The sequence below is a fragment of the Tachypleus tridentatus genome, chromosome 6, assembly GCF_004210375.1.
Source record: "Tachypleus tridentatus isolate NWPU-2018 chromosome 6, ASM421037v1, whole genome shotgun sequence".
In the NCBI taxonomy this organism is placed as follows: domain Eukaryota; kingdom Metazoa; phylum Arthropoda; class Merostomata; order Xiphosura; family Limulidae; genus Tachypleus; species Tachypleus tridentatus.
Genome location: NC_134830.1, coordinates 64,962,033 through 64,989,246, shown reverse-complemented (window position 1 = coordinate 64,989,246; position 27,214 = coordinate 64,962,033). Strand labels below are relative to the sequence as shown.

The 27,214-nt window shown below is 31.5% G+C and overlaps 1 protein-coding gene across 7 annotated transcripts in view; it reads right to left on the bottom strand.

The window, feature by feature from the left end:
* Window positions 1–296: 296 nt before the first annotated feature.
* Window positions 297–27,214, bottom strand: part of LOC143252705 (uncharacterized) — an 82,627-nt gene continuing 55,709 nt past the window's right edge. For 4 of the 7 annotated variants that reach the window (XM_076505263.1, XM_076505262.1, XM_076505261.1 and 1 more), the window contains 13 exons: window positions 16,210–16,557; window positions 13,385–13,480; window positions 12,064–12,137; window positions 10,295–10,442; window positions 6,608–6,676; window positions 5,993–6,080; window positions 5,592–5,731; window positions 3,663–3,761; window positions 2,974–3,065; window positions 2,196–2,291; window positions 1,122–1,196; window positions 925–1,018; window positions 298–630 (listed from right to left, as the gene is read on the bottom strand). In XM_076505263.1, the coding sequence (XP_076361378.1) occupies window positions 424–630; window positions 925–1,018; window positions 1,122–1,196; window positions 2,196–2,291; window positions 2,974–3,065; window positions 3,663–3,761; window positions 5,592–5,731; window positions 5,993–6,080; window positions 6,608–6,676; window positions 10,295–10,442; window positions 12,064–12,137; window positions 13,385–13,480; window positions 16,210–16,557 (1,626 nt within the window). In that variant the 3' untranslated portion in view covers window positions 298–423. Of the gene's footprint in view, window positions 631–924; window positions 1,019–1,121; window positions 1,197–2,195; window positions 2,292–2,973; window positions 3,066–3,662; window positions 3,762–5,591; window positions 5,732–5,992; window positions 6,081–6,607; window positions 6,677–10,294; window positions 10,443–12,063; window positions 12,138–13,384; window positions 13,481–16,209; window positions 16,558–27,214 lie in introns of all 7 variants that reach the window. The other 3 variants (XM_076505259.1, XM_076505260.1, XM_076505258.1) reach the window with 3 other exon arrangements.

Sequence of the window (27,214 nt, the reverse complement as noted above, 5' to 3'; positions counted from 1 at the left end):
TTTTACTAAGCTTTTATCGGCAATTGTACGGGTTTGAATTACTCGTGGCTTAAAGCATGTATTATGGAAACACTTAAAAAATTAGTAAGAGATGGGAAGTGAGTACTATGAAAAGAAAAAGAATTATGGTCCTTGAAATGAGTAATAAAAATGACGTTTTAATGAAAATAGGAAAAGTTTTTATTGAACCACATGTATTTTTTCTTCTTAAATTCTAAATATTTTTTTTAAATATTATTTGTTATAAAATGTTTAAGATTTATATTTTCTTTACTTTAAATTACATAATCACATTTCAGAATCACACGAAAATAAACAACTTAATGACAAATATAGAAATGGAAACAAAAATCGTAAAAGTACGTATATTATGTTTTTCATATCGTTTTATTTAAACAAACAGTTTTTAAAGTCTATCGATATTTATACATATATAAATATATATTGTTGAGTTTTTATAGTTAACAACAAGTATTTCTTCATGACCGCAAAGAACCATTTGATAGGATAGGTTTTAATTCCTCTGATCGTCCACAAAATCTGGTTATTGATGTCCACAGTGAATGTATAATAGTTATCACCAACTAAAAGCAATAGATTGACAATTGTATTCCTACTTGCTATTTTTATCTGCATTAGAAAAAATAGATATTAGACACTCAATAAGGAATTATTATACGAATCGACATGTTTGAAACCTCATTTAAGACAAACTAATTTGGGTTTTACATATTTATTTAAGTTTCTTATAAATGTATTTAATATATCACAATTTCTTTTCATACGGTCCTGTTTCCACTTGTGTTGCTTCAATTTATCAGAATAGAATTAAAAAAGTAATCAAATTCAATTTTTTTAAGTAAAATTTCTTTATGAATAATCAACTTTCACCAAAATTTTTTTCATCGTAAAAAGAAAACTTACTACTGCCAGTTCAATTCCCAAAAGAACCATAGTTCCATTTTCATAACCCATATGATCGAGAAGTGTGCCCCCTATAGATGGTCCAATAAAACCGCTACATAAAAAAACCCAAACTTTACAATCAAATTCACAAATCAAAAACACTGAGCCTTTAAATTAGAAATCACTAATAATTATGTATGTTTTAAATTCCTTACCCAAGAGCAACAATGCAGGTAAAGAGCCCCGAAACAATCGTTAAAGTTGGTATGTCGTCTGGGAAACCTCGTAATCTATAAAAAAAAAAGGAATATTAGTATCTATTGATTGATTGTTATTTAAGTAATAAACTGAGGTAATTACAAAGAATATAACTTAAGTTTTATCTCCTTTTGAAACAGAACGCTTTCAGGAACAGAAAAATTTGCTCACTAGACTTCTCAGTCAATATTCAAGTACAGCTTTAGACATCGCTTCGATTATGAACATCTTCATTCTATCTGGAGAAATATTGTGGACGTTCGTAATGTTTATATACAAATCATTGTTTTCTTTCCAATTACAAAGACAATAAGATTTTTTCTACATCTTTCTTTTTCATACTTACTTCAATTAAATAATAAGTCATTACTCCTTCACAACGGGTCAAACCTTCAATTTCACATCATATTCAGCAAATAAGGCAGTGTTTGTTTGAGGTTAAGCACAATGCTACACAGTGGACTATCATTGCTCTACCGCCAGGAATACTGAAACCCGGTTTATAGCGTTGTAAGTCCGCAGACATACCGCTGTGTCATTTGAGGCTGAGGCAGAGATTGGAGTTTATTAAAAAGCTCAAAAAAACAAAAGCGTTGTATACGTATGCTACATATTTCATTTTATATCTTGGTTACATAGACACTGACATCGATAGTCTTCTACAATGGGCGAGTGTTTATCAGGCAGGCGGTAGTATTGTCCATACAGTAAGGTATGGTTCGAATTGTTCACAGAAATGGTATTTTAAATGTCTTATTAACACGTTATCAGAACTTTAAAGTTCTATAAGGTGTTTCCTTTAACAACAATATCTATGTAATAACTGAGTCACAAATTTTGGAAATGTCTGTAAATAAAAGTGTAAATCTATTTGAAATCGCAATAAGTAACAATAAATTGGATGCTCGTCAAAGATAAATTATGATATGTAACACCATCTTGACATTTATTTCCTTTTTTTTAAGAAAAAGTTTTTCTTCTATTATTTCCTTGTATTTAATTATATATGAAACTTAAAACACAAGTCTTACACAGTGACTCTCAAGGAGTGGTTGAATCCTATGATTACTTTTCCTCCCGCCCCAAGACCAAGAAGAACTTGAGCAATAATTACCAACCAGAGGGTGCTGTAAGTATTGATATAGATTAATGGTGTGTTAGAATGTATATTCCACAATAGTGTCTGTAAATAATCATACATGCTAATAAAACGAATGTTTAACGTAATGCAGTTACACTTCTCAGCAACACAAACTAATATATTAAAATCCAGATCTGAAAAAACTAGGACATTCACATCTTAAAGAGACTTCGAAAAGGTTGGAAAAAATATTCCAAGAAATATACCAGCTTATATATGCGCACTGAACACAAGTTTGGTTTAGAAAAACACTCACTGTGAGAAGAAAATCAATATATTTCTTTAAGTATTCACTTTCGCAAGTATTTTTTAAATAAATAATATTAAAACAGACTATAATATTCGTTTAAAACAAAGTATGATATTTGATAGAACATAACAGAAACTAATGTAAGAACGTATGTAAATACGCACAACTCCATCATTTAGTACGTGCGGCTAATTTGGCGAAACATTTTAAGTGTTAACTGAATGTAAATTTGATTTAAATGACCTCAAGGGATTTTTATGAATAAAAATATTTTGATACATCATTTTAACAGAAAAAGTCTAATATGAGTAGTCCTCGTATTTAAATCCGAAACACTAAATTCGTTTCTGTAAGGGAGAGTTTAGTTCTATAAGTGATACCCAAAAATGGTAATTTCTTTCTATTATATTATGCTTACGTTTCCAAAGGAATAAACGGCGCGGGTCCAAGAAGTAGAAAGCTTGCTGCGCAGACAATGCTTGATGTGTACATTGTAAGGTAAGAGTCAGGCTTAAAAATAAGGAAAAAATGGTGGTTAAGGTTTAATTTAAATAAATGATGACTTGATACAAGTTGTGGTTTTTATACTTACATCCTATGATTTAAGTATGAAAAATAAGAATAAGTCACACACATTCCTTCAAACTGAACTTCATGGTTTATTGAAATTCAGTTGTATCTCAACAAACGCGAGCATTAACTTATGATGCTAATCATTTAGATTAATAACTAAAATACAGAGTTAGAAGTAAGTGCAAGAAACAAACAGTCTGATTCTGTCTGAGGGAAATATTCTAAGACTTTTTCGTTTATAAAATATAAAATGTACTTGTAGATAAGCATAAAGTTACTCAATGGGCTGTTGTTACTTAAACCCAGTTTTAACATTAAGAGACTTCGGACTTATCGTTAAGCCACTTCGAGCTGAGATAAAATAATCAGTATTTCCTTTCAAAATAAAACTTCATCCGAACGACTTACAATCAAAGGTGCAAATTCATTTCTATAATTTATAAATAAATTATTTTCTCTATGTATTCGAATAATATTCTGGTACTATTACCACAACAACAAAAAACAGTAAATTTAGGCATGTAACATATTTACAATTTTGTCATACACGTATCCCCAAACTGGAGTTCCAACTGCATATATTCCACCAGAAGCAATGAACAGTAGTCCCACAACAGATGGAGTTAGTCCAAGCTATATGAAATATACACAGAGACAAAGGTATAATTTATATTCGTTCTTTTACGACATTATTTCATGAGAAACAGGAATTAACTTGGATTTCAATGTAACTTTTTATTCTTGGTTACATATCTGTATGACAATAACTATTTTTATTGGTTTATATTTCATTTTCTTGGGTACTTATTCACAGATCGAATAATAAACCGTAATTTGATTAATGTCATCAGTAGACAAGGGATTATGTAAAAAAGAAAACAAAATCACTACATGTTTTGTTACTAACTAATGCTATTCTTTATACTTCAATATGAAGTACATTAATAGCTGAAATTAACTATATTAAGATTATTTGAAAAGGTTTTTAACATTGTATTCATAATCACTGACAACTACGTGACATACACTGAGAGTGGCGTAAGAATTAGAACATTGATCTGGGATCTACTTGGTGTGTCGTAACAGTGAAGTAACTACTACTATTTGGTTAAGTCAAGCCGCCTTTTATAACTGGCACAACCTCTATTGTCTATAAATAAAGATTAAGGACTGTTCGCCAAACCGTAAGGGTTTCTTGTCTGATTGTTTTACTGTGTACATAAGGTGTTGTTTAAGAAAATAAACAAATTGTCATACTTCTAGTTTTGCAAAAATACAACGATAATGTAACGAAAAATATGTCTTAATAAAAATTATAATATATATCATATCTGTGAACTTGGTTAGAAGATAACAAGTTAGTTGTATTCAATACTGTATTTCTTGAAATTTAAGACGCACCCCCTTTTATAAACGGATTTTCAGAAAAAAAAATTGGATAATAATTAGAAAGTTGTGAATATGTTTTAAAAAAGTTTATTAAAGAATGGATATTATATTATATTCTAAAGTTGAAGCATCTTCGTCCTTTGATTCACTGTTGTCCCAAAGAATGTCATCTTTTTTACTACTTGTTGTCCTTTGCCGTAATGATAACTTTTCTCTTTTCATTAATTTCTCACACGAGTCACGACCGGCCTTGAATGAAGTATCACTATTTCCTGCACATACTTTTTCTTTTAACATTAAGACTACTCTCGTTACAGACAGTTCTTTATTTCTTAACTCTCCAAAATACGTTAAAACGGTGGCATCAATTTCAAAATTTCTTCCTTTTCTTGTGCCAGAAAATAACTTTGTACTTTTCTTTCAAGTAAACAACTTGGGTTTCATACTACACCAACATTAGCCTCACTCATGTATACTTTTTACCGGCTGTTCGATTCCCAATCTGTTCGGCGAACAAATTAGTTTTTCTTTTAAATACGGCAAAAACGCTTTTCCATGGGTAAAAAATGCAATAAAACTAAAGAAACATAATGAATTAGAGTCTGAACAACAGGAAAGCCAGACAAAGATTGAAGACGGTGATGAGAAACCCACTTGAAGTAAAAATGTATATTAAAGACGGCTGGTATGGGTATTAATAGTTTATTAAAACAAAGTAGAAATTATATGAGAAAGAAGGAAATTGAGTATTATAACAGCAAGTTTTAACGTAGGAAATAACATAACTAAATCAAATAACGTATTTTATATTAATATTTAGTTTTTAAAACAAAATGATAGCGACCCAGTTTTGTTTCAATCAGTTAAGTTATCGCTACAAATGCACGTTTACTTGCTAGGGTCGAAAAAAATTGGACATTCTAAAAAAAATGTTTTCTAAATATAATTTTTAACTATCAGTAAGTGCTGTCTAAATTCGTTTTAACTTTTGTTTGTTTCCAACATCCAACTTGACTTCTAAAGTATTATAATAATAAATTCACGAAACCCTAAGAAAGAAAGGAAGTTACCTACCTGTCTAACGTGTGACTCCAAGGTCGCCTCGTTAAACCCCACGATAAGAAAGCCAGTTAAGATATTTACCATATCTACAATAAAAGTTGGGTTGAGGATAATCTTCCAAAATTCACCTTTGTTCTCGTTCATGGTACACTCTGATTAAAAATAAAAGTAAAGGGTTAAAAAAATTAATCCAGCTCGATAGAAAATAAGAATGATGACTGTTAAATAGACAATTGGAATGATGTATTAAAACTTCGACTCGATAAGAGGGATTGCGTTTTGTATCTCACCGTTTAAACAAAACCGTTTCGCAACGAAGTATCCAAACTGTTCGGGTTGTTTTGAGATAACCACGAACGAGTTACGTAAGAGAATCTCATTAAAATAAATATATAGAAGTTAATTTTACTCACTCGTTTCTGGCAAGAAACAGATCATGATAGCAGACAAACATACCAGAATCGCTCCAAGAAGGAAAAACGGTAACATGAAACCTCCAACCTGAAAACCAAGTGACACTGTGAATATATGAGCTAGCTTAAGTGAATAATTATATATAATTATTATTATGAAAAATAATTATATTTTCGTATTTAAAATGCTCTAAAACTTTTTCGTTTCAGCAGGTTATATAATATACAAGTATTATAATATATTCCTCGGATTTTTTATATACACTCTTAATCACTGTATTAAATAAAACACATCAAACAGACAAAATTTGTGACAGATTGTTAGTTTCAAACTGTTGGAGACTATTATCATTATAAAAATATATTTTTGGTTGGCTAAAATTCCTTTTAGAAACAAGCAACGTAATCATGTATATTTAGATGTTTATTTGTATGTCACCAAGAACTCTTATAGGTAGATAGAAGGGTTGTTGTTTTATATCAAAGTAACACACTAATTTATGTGTATTCAGTCTACTGCGGGCGATCGAACCCCAGATTGCAACGCTGTGTGCAAGTTACATAATCCATAAATTTTAAAACTCAATAAATACGAAAAACTTATGATAAATTTACCTCAAAAAGAACGCCTCCAATTGTCGGTCCTATCGTTATTCCCAAACCGTAGAACATTTCAGCAATGGCCTTTAACAATTGAAATATATTATTAATTAAGTTGAGCATTCTAACACAAAGAAATTACTTATTTATTACTACGGAATCTAACATCAAAACTTATCTGTTTAGACCCAGTGATTTAGAATTACTAGTAATGTAAAATACAAGGACCTCACACGCTTATAATTCAACAGGGACTATTGTAAGATAAAATGCTACTTTACTTGCCTGTAAATTCTGGGTACCTCTTTCTGTTACATATAAAGGTAAATGTAAATGAGCAACACCTTGGAATTTATTCGAGCATATATTGCAAGAAGCGTATAAGTTAATATTGGCACCAGAAAGCCAATAATAATAAGAGGATTAACCATAGATAGAGGTTAACGCAGGTTAACAAAAACGCAGTACGAAGCATGAATAAGTTCTTGTCCCTAAAACTCTGATAATTTTTAAATTTTAGTTTAACAACTACATATTCATCTTTTAAGCTGTACGGTTCCTTAAAAGGTTAGTAAATGTTGTATACTTTCAATATAACTGCGGACTTACAATACTAAAAACTAGGTTTCGATACCCGTGATGAGCAGAACACAAATAGCGCACTGTTTAGCTTTGTTCAAAAGTTTATTGTGATATTGTTGACCGATAGGTTATGAAAGTTGTTAAACTGGTGATATTTTATTGAACAGACAGTTGTGTGCGTTTTTAAATATAAAGGTTGTATATATAATAATAACCATTAAATATCGCAGACTGTGAATAGTTATGTTATCTTTCTTTGTTTATTTTGTAAGCTATTTATGTATACATGCATACGCATTATATATTTGCTGTTGAGAAAAATGTTTATATTGACATATATAAATACACATGTGTGTTTGTAATTAGTTAACGTTTTTTCTACTTGTCCTTAGTGAAAGGTCAATGAGAACATGTATTAATGTCTCGCCTGTTGGTAAGTAAATATATTACAAAAACATTATGAAACAATCTTGGCACTTTCTTTAGACTTTAGTTTTATTTATGTGAAAAAAGGGAAAGTGTATTGCGTCTTCTCCTTTGCATTGTTAATCTCGTTGAATACAACGTATTTAAATCAAAAAAGAAACATTCATGCACGCAATACAATGCCACAATTGACATGCGGATAAAAATAAAAAGAATTATTTGCATGATTACAATTCAGCTGTAGAGAAAAGTAAACATACAATGATATGAATTCATACATTATATCTTAAAATTAAAACAGTGCTAAAACTATAGCAAACTGAACAACATTATCTTAATGATTTATTTTATATTCTGTCTCTCTCTCTCAGAATGCAGTTTTCAATTATAGTTTCAATACAGATACGGTCGTTATTAAATTTCTTAATATAATCGTTAGTTTAAGAGGTATTACCTTGAGAACGCTAAATATTCTATTCCTGAACTGCAGTTTTGTCAATAAATAGAGGTACTTGAAATTTGCATATTATATTCTTAACTAAAGTATCCTATGTTGCATAACCTGACATACAGTATGGAGCATTGTGGTCGGCATGGCCAGGTGGGTTAAGGCGTGCGATTCGTAATCTGATGGTCGCGTGTTCGCATCCCGGTCGCACCAAACATGCTCGCTCTTTCATCCGTGGTGAGCGTTGTCATGTGACGGCCAATCCAACTACTCGTTGGTGAAAGAGGGCACTAGCCCATGAGTTGGCGGTGGGTGATAATGATTAGCTGCCTTCCTTCGAGTCTTACACTGCTAAATTAGGGACGGCTAGCGCAGATAGCTTTCGAGTAGCTTTGCGCGAAATTGAAAAAAAACAAACATAACAAGTAGTATTGTTCATAGTATTGAATCTTAGAAATGATATCAATCATTCCCAGTGAGCAATGATAGACACCGAAACAAGAAATAATTAGTTTGCTGTTAGGTTTCAGATTCAGTTCGAAAGTCAAAATCTCAGCGAAGATCAGTTCAATAATATCTTATAAACGAGAATTACTGACAAAGACTGAGCAGCAATATTAGGAAAACCACCGCTGTGTCTATATGTTTAGAGATTATCTTCAGCTATCATTTGAGATCTTAAAAACTGCATAATCATTTATTTTACACTTTACCTTTCGTATCACTTAAAATGCTTGAGTTTCCAGATTTACTAAGCACGTCAGAATATGGGAATTATTTATGGCATGCTAAAATCTCTCAAACCACATTGTTTTATCAGATAAATAATATCTAAAATTGACAATTGTAATAATAGTTTATTAAGTGTTAAAAATGTTTACAATGAATGCAATGACCATAAATTTATAGATAAAAATTATTATTTCATTCACTGTAAAAATTTAATTAAATATTCATATGCATTCAGATCAGTTTCATGTGAGATCATATACTCTACAATAAGCTACACATTTTCATACTGAGTTCCTTAGTTTTGAAGTTCCGACATCATACAAGCTAAACGAAGTTAGACAAATCGATTCCAAAGTGACCCTGACTTTTTCAAAGTGATGTTACAGTGAAACTGGTAGAACATATAATATCGGAGTTACAATAACTAGCTGGGATACCCGTACCCTGGACAAAAGTTATTTAAATTCATTACGAATGAAAAGTTATCTTAAGACATGAAAAGTTATTTCCTTTATATATATTTAAAAAACAAAAACAAACACGCCCATAAAAAAAATATATATGAAACCGTATCTTCTCATTGACCAAACAAACCTTCATGCAAAATTTGGTGAATATCTATCAACAAGGGCAAAATGGTAGTAAAAAAATACCACAAATATACTTATCAAAAATACAGAATGCAAAATAAAAAATGTGTGTGTATTTCCCTATGAACCTCCATACCAGTTTTCGAGAAGATTCATCCACACCCTGTGAAGTGTTCCTATGAATATACAACAGACTATATTACTATATTTTTATAGATGACGCCAATGCATTACAAACGCTTTTGACGTATTAGTGACGCTTTTTCTGCATCCTGAGGATAAAGAAAAATAAAGTTCTTTGTAACGGGAAAATCGTGACTTCTACTGCAAATCTATATACACACAGGATAAAAATTTCGCGAAGTTGGAAGTTGCACGTCACGTAATGGTATAAAAATTCCAATATCATATAAGCAAGTTCCATTATAGTATGATAACGCATTTGACATGTTTCAGTTATGCAAATGTATTATCAAACTTGCAATAGAATATTGCACGAATTCAAAATCAAACATTTATATACATTGCTGTGTATCAAGACACTATTTTCAAGTGAAAGTTTATCATAAAGCAACATTCTGTGAGATGCAAGCTTATGTTGATAGTTTTGAAGCTGCTTTCTAAACCATTCGGTTATAATTTCTATTTATCATACAAATAGAATAATGTTATCTTAAGAAACAATTAAAATCCAGGATCTTTTCTATTTACACTCTGCTTTTTAAGAACATAGTATCTGCGTGTGTGGAAATATCTAACATCACTCAACTGTTACAGTATTCTGTTCTTGAAATAAACCTATTTTTTTTTAACATTTATTTATTTAATCAGACTATATTTCTCGAAGGAAACAAGTGAGAATACTGTACATAATGCTTATGAAAAGACATTACATTTAAGTTTATTGAAAAAGATTCTTCTTACAAGGACTGTAGCACGACGTTCAGTAAATTCATTAGCAACGATGGTGTAACCCAGAGTGAACAGAGCTGTGGATCCCAAAGCTTGAACAATCCTTCCCAGTAACGACAACGAGAAAAAGGTAGCTCCAGATGCGGACTTTATTACAGTGCTAAAGACAGAACATCATTGCTAAATTATAAAAAGACTTCTTGGATACACTGCACAGAATATCAAACACTTTCCTCCTAATATTAATAATAGACAAAATACTGAGTTAAAACATTCACACCTGCAGTTTAAACTGACTATTTCAACATATTAATGTAGTGTAAGTTATGTTTTAATAAATTATTCAAATCTTATTTCACTTATACTTTCAAATCATTTTTATAGAGTGCTATGTAATCTCTAATTTGTTCAGTTAACCACGTTTCTAAAGGGTTATATATCATTTATTTTTTTACTAATCTTCAAACAAAGCTTCTTAACTAGCAAAGAGTTTTATCCTTAACAAATGCCAATATCCTGTTCTGACTACTTTAATCAGTTGTATATCTTAAAAATGATTACTTAAATGGTGTACAGATTAAAAATTAATAGCGATTCAGTGAACTTTCCAGCCACAAAAATGTTCTTCGTAAAATAAATTTTATTTATTATAAATAACTATTAAAAATTATAATGTAACAAGATTTTAGATTTCATGCGTGCATTTGTGCAAAAGATATTTTACCAAAGTTTTAAATATCCTCCGACGCAGCTGATGCATAACCCAATCAATTATCATCATTCTCAGATATTAAGATAGTGTTCAGTACTATACGAGTAAATATAGTTGAAAGAACCTAAAAATAGTGAAGAAACGTGTATAACTGAATTATATCTTTAATTTTATGCCATAGTCTGCTTTTAAACAAATAATCTTAAGGGACATTTTTCAAATGAATGTGTGTTTTCTAAAAGTTGAATTTTTAAGAATTTAAACTAATGCACAAGATTTCGAACCTCTTTTTTGAGGAATCGTCATAATATAGGTGTGTTTGTAATTTTAATAAAGGGTTTGAGTATTTTATTATGTGATTATTTCAAAGCTTTAACAAACTAATATTAAACAAACACAATAGATTTCTCAATGTAATAATAGAGGAGAGGAGAATAATTCGTCTTGTCAATTCTGTTTCGACGTAAAAGAACCAGTCTGTGTCGACTTTGACGAAAAGAGGCTCAAATATAAAGCTCTGGATACAAAAGTTGAGATTAACCGGGTAACGAACATTTGTGTAACAGCATGAAATGTTTTAATATATTATTTTCAAAGAAATGAACTGTGTATTGTTTGTGATATTTGTTAAAGTAATCGCCTAGAAATCAGAGACACTTACTGTAAAAAATTCAACTAACACATAAAAGCTGATACCCAACAAAGGAAACTAAACTTAAACTATGCAAAGATAAAAAGTATCCATTCAAAGTGCACCTCTCTTAGTGCCAAAGCGGTATGTTTGCGGACTTACAACGCCAGAAATTGGATTTATATACTCCTGGTGGGCAGAACGCAAATAGCCCACTGTGTAGCAGCTTTGTTCTTAATTGTAAACAAACCTTTCAGAAGCGATTTAGTATATCGCTTTTGTTTCAAGAAATATTTGCGAAAATATTTATTTGATTGAAGAAACCTTTGATTTTCAAGAACACAAATAAACAGCATCACCTTTGACAAAACGTTTTAAATTTACCTTTACCTTTATTATAATTGTTAAAAAACAAACGAAAATGAATGGTAAACTTACCCAAGCAAGATCGTAGCACCTCCAGTAAAAAATACCCCAGAGTTTATTAAAAATTTTGGAGACAATGTTGGAACCTGTAAGTAAAAAACATATCAGTTAAAAATAAAAATACGCAACATACTAAGAATGCTTTAGTAGTTACGTGAAAAATATTTGTAACTAATCAGTTAATGAACGTTTTAAAATGGTAAAATAAACTCTTTTTTATTTGAGTAAATTCTGATTGAGTTAATAGTTAAAAGAATTTTCACCAGAATAGATAGCTTAAATTTGTTTAATTTGCTACATTATTTCCTTACGGTATAAATTCTTACCTCTAATATGCATTACAATATTGGAATTGTTGTCTCAACTATATATTATCTGCGTGACGATATCGAGTAAACTGTGTCTAAGAAAACTAACACTTGGAGTTATTGCCTGAACAAAATTAATTGTGTAGCAATACGGAGTAGTTGAGCCTACTAATAATGATCCTTGAAATTATTGCCTGGACTAGATTCTCTTCGTGATAATATGGAATTGTTGAATTTACTAAAACTTATACTTGTTGATTTTATTACATTATCTGCACGACAATAAGAAACCGTTGCGTCTGTTAAAACTAACACTTGGAACTGTTGTCTTTACTACCTTATCTGCCTGACAGTGTGATTTTGTCCACAGAAAAATTCAATTAAGAATTTTAAATAATTACCTCTAGATGTTAGTCTAACAGCTTTGTTTTTGTATCAATAAAAATACAACTGGCAGAGCAAAACCATTGCTCATACTAACTAACATAATGACAGTTTGTATTACTTATATTAATAATTTATCAATCTCACAGACTGGAATCGTTTCTCCCATGCACTTACAGGCACCTTATAATCATTTCTGCCAACTGGCATGATAGCGTGCCCAAAATTAAATGTTGTTTGTTTTATTGTCATAATTTGTAAGTTTATGTTTACTGTGCAAGTACTTTTGTAATCGTTGCTCTTTATAGATGACTTTCAAGCACTCGTTTTCTATGTATCAAATTCATAATTTTTTATTCGAGTAGAATTGCTATGTTTAGAACGTTTTGTCATTTGTTAAGTGTTTTGGAGGTGGGTTTTTAGTTTGAAATGTTACATTTAGTTGTACATGTTGATATTAGCAATTTTAATCTTCATAAAGCAGAAAATGAAAGCATAATAACTATGAAAATAGTTATTAGCATGTATTATAATAACTTGAGATCGAAATGTTTGCATTTAAAGAACATGTTTCTTAGCAATGAAACAATAGAATAAATAACTTAATCCAGCCCAAACTATATTGTTTAATTGATACTCACCATCTTGCACATGAACGGAGAGAGAATAAATACAACGAAGTAAAACATTCCAAAAACAAGTCCATATTGGGTTGATGATAGTTGTTTTTTCTCTGCCTGAAAAAGTTCATATACAAATAATGATGGTTTAAGAACATAAAAATCTCTAAACAAACAAAGAATAATAATTCATAAGAAATGCACCTTAAACTGAAATTATTTGCCTTAACTATATGTTTATTTGTATCTTTATCTATCTACAGCAAGTACACATATTTCCTGTCAGTTCACTCAGTTTTTAAAGAGGAATTAGATTAAGCGTATAACCTTCACTATTTTTACAATGATTAATTCTCACAAAAATACTCTTGTTCACAATAAAAAATGAATAGTTAATGTCCAATTTATTAATTTCTCATACGTAATGGATATTCCGAAAAGTAATCTCTTTTCATCTGTTCCTCTGATTTTTTTGTAATAAAATGTGTGTGATATACAAAAAAAACCTAAGTATGTTGTGTCCACGAACATAAAATATTGTCGTTGAAAACCAAGATGTTTCTTAGTTACATAGGTTATGATTTCAGATTGATGAGATGACATAAGAAAAAACTGTTGATATTGAACATGGAATTTCTTAGCAGTAGAGATTTTTATTCTAAAGCATGGAAATTGTCAATGTGGTACACAATTCTTCATAAGCAAGATATTTAACCATACCCAACCTCCACCCTCAAAATTGCTTATAGTTACTAAAATAGAATAATATCAATAAAAACACCCTAAAATTCTACAATAGAATGTTCACCTTTTTTGGGTGCATCACCCAACCAATTTCCTTTATTAATTTTAGGTTACGACTGAAAAATGTCAGTAGAATTCTAAAATAGAATTAATTTTAAAGCTTAATTTATATTATATTCGTTACTAGTTTATAATGCTCATTTTAATCGCCTATTTGCAACTAAAGTTAATTAATATAATAATAGCTTTGAAGCTATTTTCTGAATTATATGTATCTAGTTATGCAATAGTCATATAACTCAGCTGAAATAAAAAAGCATCGAACATAATGAAGTAAAATAAAATTCGGACTCCAGCTATTCCGAGTAAAATGTAAAACTCGGCTTAGCACGTTCCCAGCTGGAATAGCATTAAGTGTATGTATTTACAACGCTAAAGTTAGGGGTTCGATTTTCGTGGGACAGTAGACAGTCCAATGTAGCTTTGCTATAAGAAAAACTCACATATACGCCTTAGTAAGAGAAGTCTGGGGAGTTGAATCCACATAGCAGTTCGAGTATCCCGTTTATCAGTAACATTTAATGTAAGATTTTATAAAGCGAATAAAGCTAGAACGAATAACGAGATACGTGGACAGTAAAGAAAAAATACGAGTTTTTAAGGCCCATGCATTTCCACATCCAAAACTGCTCTTCACCATCTATAGTCAGTTGACAGAAAACAATCACTCCTAATGAAACATATGCAAGGGAAGAGATAAGTTGCTGCAATTGGATTAATATGTAAAACGCATCTCCTCAAATGGATATTTTAGTCTCATGATTGCCGCGTACTTGTATGAAAACTAAACACCAAAAACTAAAACTCCCTGAGTCAATGATATTACTATAAGCAAAGTGAGGAGAAGAATTACTTTCCAAATACCAAAAGGGCAATAATGCCATAAATTCTGTAAGACCCTTGTTTTATTTGATATGCAAAAATACGGTTTTGGTTCAGAAGTCCTAAAGGCTTTTGTGGTTTAAATATTACTTAAGAATAGGAGTTCCTTATATATATTCAACTTAATTTTACTTATATCCAAATTTAGAGGTAGATAAACAGAAATAAGAATTGACAGCTATTTATAACAGTTATATATGTGAAGGGACTGTGTGTTTGAATGTATAAAAATTATGAGATGAATGGAAAACAATGTTTCGTTAAGTGCAGGTTCTATTTCGTAATCCTAAGAACGACATTACTTCAACAAAATCAGGTTCTCCTTTATTGCGATTATAAAGTTATCTTGACGAAAGTTTTGGTCTATTTCAAGGTATATAAAATAGAGAAGCACAAACATAGGTGGAAACATTGTGAATTAAGTAAATTTCTATTGATTTACTCACTGGGTTAACTAAAAGAATATTTGAAACAATAATGTGTGACTTTGACGAACATCAAATAGAAAGTAATTCTCTATTTTTAACGAAAATTGTATTTTGAAATGATAGTTTGTTTTGAATTTCGCGCAAAGCTACACGAGAGCGATCTACGTTAGCCCTTCCTAATATACCAGTGTAAGACAAGAGAGAAGGCAGCTAGTATCACCACTCACCGCCAACTCTTGAGCTACTCTTTTACCAACGAATAGTGAGGTTGACTGTAACATAAAATAACGCCTTCACAGCTGAAAGGGTGAGAATGTTTGGTGGGACGGGGGGGAAGAAGTTAGGAGGAACTTTTAGTGGAAATATTTCTGGGGATTGTTTTCTACTTTTAATATTAGAATAACTTTAACTGTAACAGCCTTCCCAAAACTGGCTGCCGAGAGGTAAAGAAAGGAGCTCAGATGTTGTGGGTATAACTATAAGCATTCAATTCCGCGCACTTATTTGAATTTCCACAACTGATAACTAGTTTTTCATCTACATTCGAATTTTGTTCAATCAATTTCCATTATGACTTTAAACTTACGACTGAAAAGAAAACTGGCAATGAAAGTTTAAAATAAAATAATATTGGTGCTTAATATCTATTTTATAAGTTTAAATAACACCAAGTATAACATAAGTCATTTTTAACAGTTCTACATGTACCTTAAATAATTCATAAAAAAGTACCTCTTCAGGAAAGAATGGCGCAAGAAGAGCGTAGCAGCTAGCTTGACAGAAGAAAGCAAAATTGATTAAGGATAAAATTAAGATTTGACGTTTCGTAATCCAACGGCATTTGTTGTCGTTTCCAAAATCCAATCGCTCAAATGAATCTTCTGAATGTTTGTGAGAATAACATTTTGAATCGTCAGTTTGTAGAAAATTTGTTTCTAAAGGATAAGATTCTGATTGGTTGAGTTGTTCCTCAAGTGTTGGTGTAGAAGACGAGTGATTTTTGATGTAGTTTGAGACAATTTCAGGTGTTGTTGACATGGGAAGTGACGTCATCGTTCCACAATTATCCAGAACAGAAGTCTGATAGAAAAACACACAATCAAGAGTAACTGTTGGTTACGGTTTTACCACATTATTCAAATAGTTGGTAAATACATTAGTTGCTACACAATATCATAATGTTAGTTTCAAGTAAATTTTACAATATTAATATTATGGAATACTGTTAATTAGTGGTTATGATGACATCGTTGTACAACTCCCATCATTAAATACACGACCATAGATCGAGCTCAATATATACAAAAATTTCATATGCCTTATGACGTATCAAAAAACAAAATATATAAAAAATGTAACATCAGTGGTTATGTAGCTTTATTCTAGAATATGGGTTTTCCACTGGTATTCGGTAAATATACCGATTAACAACGCTAAAATCACGCGTTTGAGTTCCCTCGGTGGACTCAGCAGATATCCTGATGTCGTTTTGCTGTTAAGAAAACACAAACATCCACACGAACAACTTAGGTTACAGTGGATTAAGCCTTTCTTTTTTTACGTATACATTTATTATCTAATAATCCTTCAAAATACATTTGACAAAGAGACTAATATTTTAAAAGACATAATATGGGAATGGATGGGTGGTAGTACAATCTTTAGAATTTCAAACATGAAGGAACTTATCCCTAGATTGGAACTCCTGAGTAAAAGGAATGTAGCCAGTCAACACCAAACGCTTTGCAATTTGACTTTATGTATTTTTCCGCTCAGAGCTCCAAACGTCATCACATAAGTTCCAATACAAAGTCAGCCTTCTAAGAACTCCGTTGAAATTATCACTTATATTCCTATAAAAGGTTAAATAGTATTTCGCAGACAAGTCTGTAGATATACCGGTGTGCCACATTGGGCGATGAACAATGAAAATATAACGTATAAATACAATTACGTATGAAATTTTTATGATAAAAATAAAAGAAATTAAAATAATGATCAACAGGGTAAGTTGTTAAGCATTACAACTGGCTATGTCCTTCAGTATGGGTACTAGAACCTGGAAATAAGATCTAAGACATCAAAATTGATTTTTTTGATTCAGTAAACATTCCGATTTTTCAAAACCGTGACGACAAATAAATAAATATATAATATCTCTAGTTATTTGTGTACGTAAGCATATTTCACATCTGATGAAGAGAGACCATTGTTTTGTTGAATTTTCATTATGCTTATACATCACGGGCTGAAAAATAAATCTATAAATAAGCTTTTAAAAGATGAATTTATGATGTTTGAGGAATCGATCATAGATATATAACTTTAGTGTTTTTAGTTGAACAACGTGTGGGTGATATTGCGAGAAGAAAATATTGACGAAGTCAAATCGAGACCTATTATTTATTAAAAACGTACTTAACATATAGTTATTTCTAGCCTGATTATGTTATGTATTGTTTCAAAATTTTTGCAAATTAAGTGTCGAACGTTTGTTGTCATCTTTCAGAGTATTAAGGGTTAAGTCAAATACATAATGTTTCAATTACTATGGATCATGTGCCCTTTGAGAAAACTGAACGAATAGACAAATTTAATCCTCATTAGAAATGTAAAGAAAATTTTACTTTGACATAGAGGTTACAAAAAACTATAATTATAAAAATATTTACTAACGCCAAGTGGGCAAGGTTACTGTTTTTGACTTCTTTGTACGCTTGTTGAAGATAACTCGAGAAATTTATATCTAAAAGTGGCCAAATTTAGTTCAAATATTAGGTGTCCCCTACACCAGTCGTATTACTTTTAGTAAACATATGACAAAAGACAGGATCCTACTAAATGTCATACAAAGAAGATTTGGAAATATGTTAAACTTTGGAACAAATTGAGAAAGAAACATATTGTACACCGAGACCTACATCTGTACAAAAGTAAGATCTTAGACCCTAGACTTATATATCTACAAAAAAGAGGATATTACACTTTAGACCAACATTTCTACAAAAAAAACATTTTAGATACCAGGTCTATATCTCTACAAAAATGAGGATCTTAGACCCTAGACCTACATCTAAACACAAAGAAGATCTTAGACTCCAGTCCTACATTTCTACAATAGGGTATCTTAGACGATAGATCTGCAGCTGTATAAAAACAGGATCTTAAACCGTAGACTTACAGCTCTACAAAAACAGACTCTTATACCCTAGATCTACAGCTCTATGAAAACAGGTTCTTATACCCTAGACCTACATTTTTAAGAGTGTTTCACGTAGAAGTTATATCTTCATTGTATATGCTCCCCAGTGATACAGTGGTATGTCTGCAAAATCACACAACTAGAAAATGGGTTTCGATACCCGTGGTGGCCACAGCAGAGATAGTCCATTTGGTAGAATCATGTTTAATTCTAAACAAACAAACTATCATTTTATACTTTAAACTGTTTACTAAAACACATTGCGGAGAAGGAGAAATTGCACTATCTGAGTGTCATTCTAATTCTATTACAAAATTCTCATTTCAGTAACTGTAAGATTAAATAGAGTTAACTCCAAAAGAATGATTTGAAACACTGTAGCATCGCTACATTTTCTCACCTCTAAGCTGACACAAAAACTGCCATTTACTCAAAAGTTTCCACCTGTACTAACCGCAATGAATTTCAATCAGTACTTCATTATGTCTACATATTATATATATTTTTTTCATGCACAAAGACAAGCACAAATGATCATGTATGTATACTTTTATATGGTGAATAAGTAATAATAGTTATTACACATAATCTATTTTTGCTTTCTTTTACCCCAGCTCCAACCATACTCTATCATGAATACATGGAAAAAATTAAAAATTATAAAATAAAATCCAGTATTTTAATTTAGAATGAACAATGTGAATGCGATATAAAAATTACCAACATATAAAGATCTTTCAATATTATTAAATTAAGTAAATACTCTAAGTATAATACGTATCCGATTTCCTACTATTACTTTTTCTTTTTCTTTTCAACAAAGAAGCAGAAGCCTAGTAATGTATTTCGAAGAAGCAAAGAGGGATTACATGTATTGCACCATAACGTACATTTCAAACCAATGCAGAACAGTTTATGCCAACAGTTGCTGGTTCGACACATTTTTGAAGAACAGTAATACTGATTTTACTAAGTCTAGCGATTCTAGCTTTTCAATCCTCTGATACACGCACGTGTCCCCTAGTGGGTCAGCGAAACGTTTATTGACTTGCAACGCTGAAATCCGGGGCCTCGAATCCACGTGGTGGATATAGGGCAAATACCACGTTGAGTAGCTATATTCGATGTGGATTTGAATTCCACGGGCATATTTCGATACGAAAAATACAATATTATATATGATTACTAAGAAAATTTAGGAAAGGTACTTATATTCTTCATTACAGTGATTATGCTTTGAAATAAGGTGTTTAAACTTGAAAGGTGCTATTTGTTGGCTTAAACACATTCATTTATCTTAATTGCAGGTGAGGCTTAGCACAAGTTTAAATATTATGTTCCTCCATTCTTGTGACCATATCAAGTTATAATCTGAATCTATCTCGCCTGTTGCAGGGAAAACATGACTGACTAATCTGAATGTAAGTGTTAGCGACTTCAAAATAATTAGGTTGGTTGGAAAAATTGGAAAGACAAAAATAAAACAAAGTGTCTTGATCAAAGGCTCAAATTAAACTAGCCATACTCAGAAATGTTTTAGACGTGGTATTTAAAAATAATATATGTATATATATGTTATTAAAGTAGCCCACTTAAAAATGATATTAAATATTTTTTAAAAATAATCAGAGAAAATAATTATCAAATTAAAACGAATTCTTAAATGTTTGTGAAAATAAAAACGACTAAAAACTGATACCTAAATATATATCAAAATAACAACATTTACCAGTTATCATATAAGAAAATAATCCAAATTACTGTAAATAATCTACGTTCTGGTTAAATGAATCAAAATAGAAGAGCAAGACGTTTGAGGGTTTTGGAAAATTGTGTCTTAAGTGTTAACAAAAAAGAAAAAGTGGATAATCATAAACTCCTGAGGATGTAAAATTTTTAAAGTTTTCAAAATTACGATCGCACGAATATGAATATTTTTCGAAAGTAAACCAGTGCAATTCATGGAGAAGTAGGCGAGAACTATGAAAAGAAACCATATATTTTGAGCTCTGCGATTGTGTTATATGACAGTTTGTTTCCAATAAATTATGTCTTTGAGGATTAAGCCTATTATAAGTTTTAATTAGGACTAACAACATCTTACACTTTATTTCTAACGTAATTATTCTGTAATACTGGTGCCCACTAGCCTGCGGACTTATAGCAAAGAATAACTGTAATCTTCATAGGCTTGTGAATAGGGTGCTCGACCGACAATCTACGAGGCGCGAATTCAAATTGAATTACCAAACACACTCGCCCTTTCATCCGTCGGATCGTTGTTACGTAATGGTCAATCACACTTTTAGTTGATAAAAATCAGCCCAAGAGTTGGTGAGTAATGTTTGATAGTTGCCTTCCCTATAGTCTTACACTGCGAAATTAGGAACGGCTCGTCCAGGTACTCCTTGAATAGCTGTGTGTAAGATTCAAAATACAAACCAGTTGTAGTTTTGAAAATCTGGAATTTCTTAACCGTGAAGTGGGGGGACAAAAAAGTGACTCAATTACCAGTACTCTGACAACTAACACGTGATAAAAAGAATTATAATGAAGCGTATACGTTTTTGTTGACTTGTCTTAGGCCTATTTAATAGAATGTTATTTCTTTCTTTCCTCTTTAGAATTCATAATAGAGATAGGATTTCGCAACGTTTAATTGCAAAATTTTTGTGCTGAATCTTTTGAAAAAATTAAGTATGGATACCATAAAACTTGATAAACTTCTATCAACCAGCATGATCTACAGTAGATTTCACTTGCTAAGTGCAAGATAAATCTACTTAACAATTATCAGTATGGAAAGGATTAAGGGATTTTTACAGCTTTAGTCTAAGGTATTTATTGAAACAGTTCAATTCAACAAGGATACTTGGATGGCGAAACATTCTACTCATCGCATTATAGTATTTCTAGTGCTAAAATACGAAAACAGTTCAGTGCTTGTCTGCAACGGTACATAAAAGTTATACGCAATTCAAACTGTTTCCAGTTTAAGAATGACGTCACACATGATGACAAAGTTCAAATACAAATTAATTTAAGTGTATGTACACTTACTTTCCATTAATTTATCAAGGCTCCTGCATGGCCGGGTGGATAAAGCACTAAACTCGTAATCTGAGGGTCGCGGGTTCGAATTCCCGTCGCACCAAACATGCTCTTTCAATCGAGGGAACGTTACAATTCAAAGATTAATCTCATTATTTATAGGTAAAGAAGTAGCTCAAGAGCTGGCGGTGGGAGATGATGAGTAGCTGTCTTCTCTCTAGCTTACGCTGCTGAGCTAGATACAGTTAGCGCAGAAAGCTCTCTTGTAGCTTTGCGAGAGATTCAAAAACAAACAAACAAGCAATTTCTTATAAATATTACAAGAGATATTATGGAAACTATTTGTTCTGATAAATATGAATTAGTACATTGAATTTTTTAATCGTAAACTGAAAACTTGTCTGATTCACCCATATAAATATTAAGTAAAATTTAATAATTAGAATGCAGTTGTTAATAGGTTTCTTTCTTTGTGTTTAAACATAAATTCACACTTTGAGTTACCGCAAATAGTTTAACCCGATTTAAAGGGTTACAAGACCAAGACTTGATGCTGAGCCCCTGGGGAGTTTCTTATTGGTTACTTTTTTATTGATATTTTATGTTAAAAGTTTATCTTAACTTAGTATATTACGATATCATATTGCCGGAAATTTAAATATTAATTAAATTTTGGTATGTATTGAATTTATAATATTTGCCAACAAGATCGATACACACAATTTTCTTTCTTAACACAAATATATATTTAATATGTAAGAAAAAATACAATTTTGCTAACGGTTATTACAAATAATTATTCATACACAACAATTATAACGCACCCACGTCTGAAAGGGCGGGAATGTTATTTTTTGACATTTCAAATAAAACGTTCCAAACATATATAAAATGGCTGATGAAAAGTTATTCTTGCGACATCTTGAAACAGCAAAGAATAAGAATGGCAAGAAATTTAAAAATCATCCATGTAATATTGAGACAACTATTTCATTCTATTTTGTTTTTTTAGATCTTCACGAAAAGACTAAAACACTCGAAAAACAGCTAAATTAGGATCAGTTGCGATGTACGTTTAATTTCTTACAATGTGGGTCCGGCATGGCCAGGAGGTTAAGGCACACGCCTCGTAATCCGAGGGTTGGGGACTCGAATCCACTTCAGTAAACAACTGAGGGCAGTCTGTAGCTGCCGCTAAAAATACCTAATGTTCGACGACTGACATGAGATGTGAAAGTTGTCGACATTGAACCCGCTTGCAACAATAAGAAGAAGTTGTTCAGTGATGGCATTAATCTTTATACTGAAAAGTGTGACACTCAAGACACAGCCCTGAGGGACTCCAAGTTCCTGTAAAAAAAACGGGAAAGTGTCGAACCCACACCACTTGGAATCTCCTGTCCATTAAAATGTTTTTAGTAAAAATGGGCAGACTTCCATGTTATATCACAAGCCTTCTCAATCAGAGAAAGCTCTCAAAGATGAAATATTAAAACTAATCTGAGGTCTAAGGAACGCCTTACACTGTGGACTACATTTTCTACAACAAGAAAAGCTACAATATAGTTAACTTTACGTAATTCTGTCAAATAATTTATAACAAAAACAATATTCAAAAATAAATTTCACACTTTGCCTTCTGTATAAAATGCGTGTATATTTAGAGACTTATTATATATCTAAGTAGATAAAACAAATTATTTTAGTTTAGCATCATATTTACATGTAGAGAGGATTGCAATTAACTACCTTAAACAAGGCCCAGAATTTTGTTGCGATGTCTTTTGCAACTACATTTACTTATATCATTAAATGATTGAGTTAAAAGTATTAATGAATCTTTATATATAGTTAAAAACAACGTGTTAACGAAACATCTATCAACTTCAATAATATAAAATTTAAATCACACTTCTAAATTGTAGAAGACATGCAGATAATTATTGCCCTATTTTACAAGACTAAAGTCGCACAGCTAAATAGAAATGCCCATACAGCTAATTATTGCCCTACTATATAAGATTTGACTCACTCTGCTAAAGTGCAATGTTCGCATAGAATTACTACAGCGTAGAAATATAAAATTTAACCTCAATGTTGAGCTTACGTATTCTTACTGTTTCGTCATTATAACTGTTTTCTACTGTAGTAGTTGAAATTGAACTCATATACTATAAGCGTTTACGCGACTTCTTTGATTTACCCTGAAAACAACAACACCTCTAACAGTCCAACCAAGAAAGACCTTTAGGTATTTCAAGTAAAACCAAGAGAAGGGATAAACAATACAGTATTTATTCAGACACAGTTTTAGATACACGGAAATGGTCTAGTTATATAAATGTGACAAAACTAAATCTTAAAGATTGGCATTGAACTGCTTTGTATATTACTTCGTAACAAATAAAATCGGATCTTACCTCCAGCTAGAACAAGAAGAATGTTACACACTCTCTACAGCTGGTCCTACAGTAATAGTACCAGTTCTGTGTTACAGTCTGACAGAAGGAATACTAATGATCTCCTGTTACCTTGAATTGAGGAGGCGAGAAAATGTTTTACACTCCCTCTAGTGAATTTGCTGCCTACTGCGTAAAAGAATTACGGATGAAAGAAAGAATCGTAAATATGTCGTTGGTTCTTTTATTTTATTCTATTGTACGTTTTGATGACTTTGGTAATTATAAACCCTCTTACACACAATTATTTTGGAAAAGAGAACGAACACAATACAGCTAGCTCTGAGAAATACGCCTCTTTGACTCCAACTTGAACATCATCTGTAAGCTTTAAGGTTGAGTAATAAATCTTTGAAACAATAACAATGAACTGTACGAAACATACGAATGAAAAATGACCTCGTATTTTGAGATAATCTCAGCATCAGATCCTTATTTCCACGAAAGAGCTCAAAAACCATGAAAACGTGAAATGTGGTGGCAAACTAGGTATATTTATTTTAAATAGCTTACCAAAACGGTATTAACTTATGAGTAACGTTTCTCTTTAATATCGTAAATGACTATGTAAATAGTACATGGTAAATCTACTGATTTACAACGCTAAAATTAGGGTTTTCATTCCCCTTGGTGGACTCAGCAGATTGCTGGATGTAATTTTGATATAAGCACACTCACACACGCGATAAATTTGCTGACTTACAACGCTCAACTCTGGGAGTCTATTCCCTGTAGTGGGCACAGCAGAAAGTCCACCTTAGCTGTCCTCGAATAAAAAAACTGACTGACAACCCCTATGTAAATGTGGTCTCATGGCAAAGAAATATTTGTTGTAAAAGTGATTTAGTGTTGAAGGCTTGCACGTGTCTACATAATGGCGGTCAGAACATTTTTCTTGACAAAGTTCTTAACTTTGTTTGTTAGGAAACTTCAAATTTTACAAAGATATATTTCACAAAGACGGTGCTTCATTATATACTGTAATCTTTCACACAATTAGACAGTAAAAAATAAAATAAGATACTTGTATCGATAAAACGTGTATAAGAGTTCTGAGATTTACAATGAACTGTAAATATTTATCCTCTATGGAGAAATTAAAAATAATACCACTAAATTTAAAATATTAAATTTTAACATTACAAACACAGTGTTTTTTATGTAAATAAGGAACTTAGATTTACCTTGAAGATCAGATATTAATTTATATTTACATGGACTAAATATTATTGTGTGTCTTCAGCTGAAAGCGAAAAACAAAAACAAAGTGATTTGGCTATGTTTCACATGGCTAAAGTCTGATGAGGATGTACAGCGCCATCTTATGACTAGATAAATCAACTATTGCATTCGGTTTGATCCAACCAATTATTCTGGAAAGAAATTCCAGCTATACGATTATTTCTATATATTTATTTTAAATTGTTGTATTCATATTCAAGTTCTATTCTTGTTTCTCACTGGTTTATCTTAACAGCGGGGACATCTGAGTGGGCAATCAGTTGATAAGTCTTGAAATTTATTTATGTACTATGAATCCCCACACAACATCGAACGAACCGTTATAACGTTAAAAACGTTTTTAGCTTATCTAGTTTATTTGAACATGACATGAGTTGACTGTTATATTTCAGTGTATCCATTTACACAAAGCAATAAATAATATTATTCTCTTCAAAAATCAAATGGTACTCAACCTCAAGTCGCCCTTAGCAACAACAGCGGTACGTCAACGGATTTATAATAATAAAATCAGGGGGTTCGATTTCCTTAGGTAGACTCCACAAATATCCCAATGTGGCTTTGCTATAAGAAAACACACATACACACATAACATCAAGTTTAAGAGTATATAAATGGTTATTTTCTTGTACTGTTTCTACGTTAAATGGTTACAAATGCCTATCCCGAAAACCTTATTTCAGCGACTTAGGAAAATGTTTGTGACTTACAATATACATGGTCATACATCTGGACATATATAAACATTTTTTTCATAAAAATGAATAACAAATATTTTAAATGAAATAAAACTGTATATTCTTTCTTCGTATTTGATACATTACCACTAAAAATATAAAATAGAGCTATAGAAACTGCAATACGATGATTGTGATCCGGACAGTGGTAAACTTACAAAGCTAAAACGCGGTGTTCAATTTCCCGCGGAAATTATGGTTTTACTCTAGAAACAGAAGTAAATAAACTTGTTTACTTGAATGACCTATTTGTTGCCAAGCAGAAAAATATTTATTGAATTACTCTGTTGTCTCCAACCCACAAACAACGCAACACAGTTTTGAGATTTATAGTTTCTCATAGTTTCCGCGTGGCAGCGCTTTAAAAAACATTTAATTTTGATTATGATTTATGTTGAAGTTGTGAAAAATTTGGAATATATTTTTAAAAAGTGATTTTAGAAATAATTGTTTATTTGTAGCTATGTACAAAACAACACAAAGAGCTATATGTGCTCTGTCCACCATAGATATCGAAACCATGAAAACAAGTATTCTGGGAACATCACATTAACTTATACCAGGCACTATTTTATAATTCGGTCTAAAGGATCTTATAACGTTAAATTACATTTGCTTGGCATTCAAAGTACAGTACTAGTTGGATTTCTTATGTACTGACAGTTACTCCGTGGACGAACTGACAAGGAAGGGACGACTAACAGAATTAGATTTGCTCACTTTATATGGTTTGGTCGTCTTTAAGTACATGGAATATCTGTGTTATGATCTGTCTGTCACGGGCTTCGACAATTGAATTTTATCGCTGTGAGCCTGCACACTTAACACTGATCGGCCGGAGGACTTGTTTAATAGAAGGATTAGGACGGATATCTCTGATGTCTGACATAAACGAGGACTGAACGACCCTCTCTCCGAGGTCTGAGTGCTAGATCTCTACTTATATTCCTACTCACTGCAAACCCAGATCTGTAGATAGGGTTCGGAAGTTACCTGAAATGTTAAGGTGAATAATCCGTCACTAACACAGGCATTGCTACTCGTAA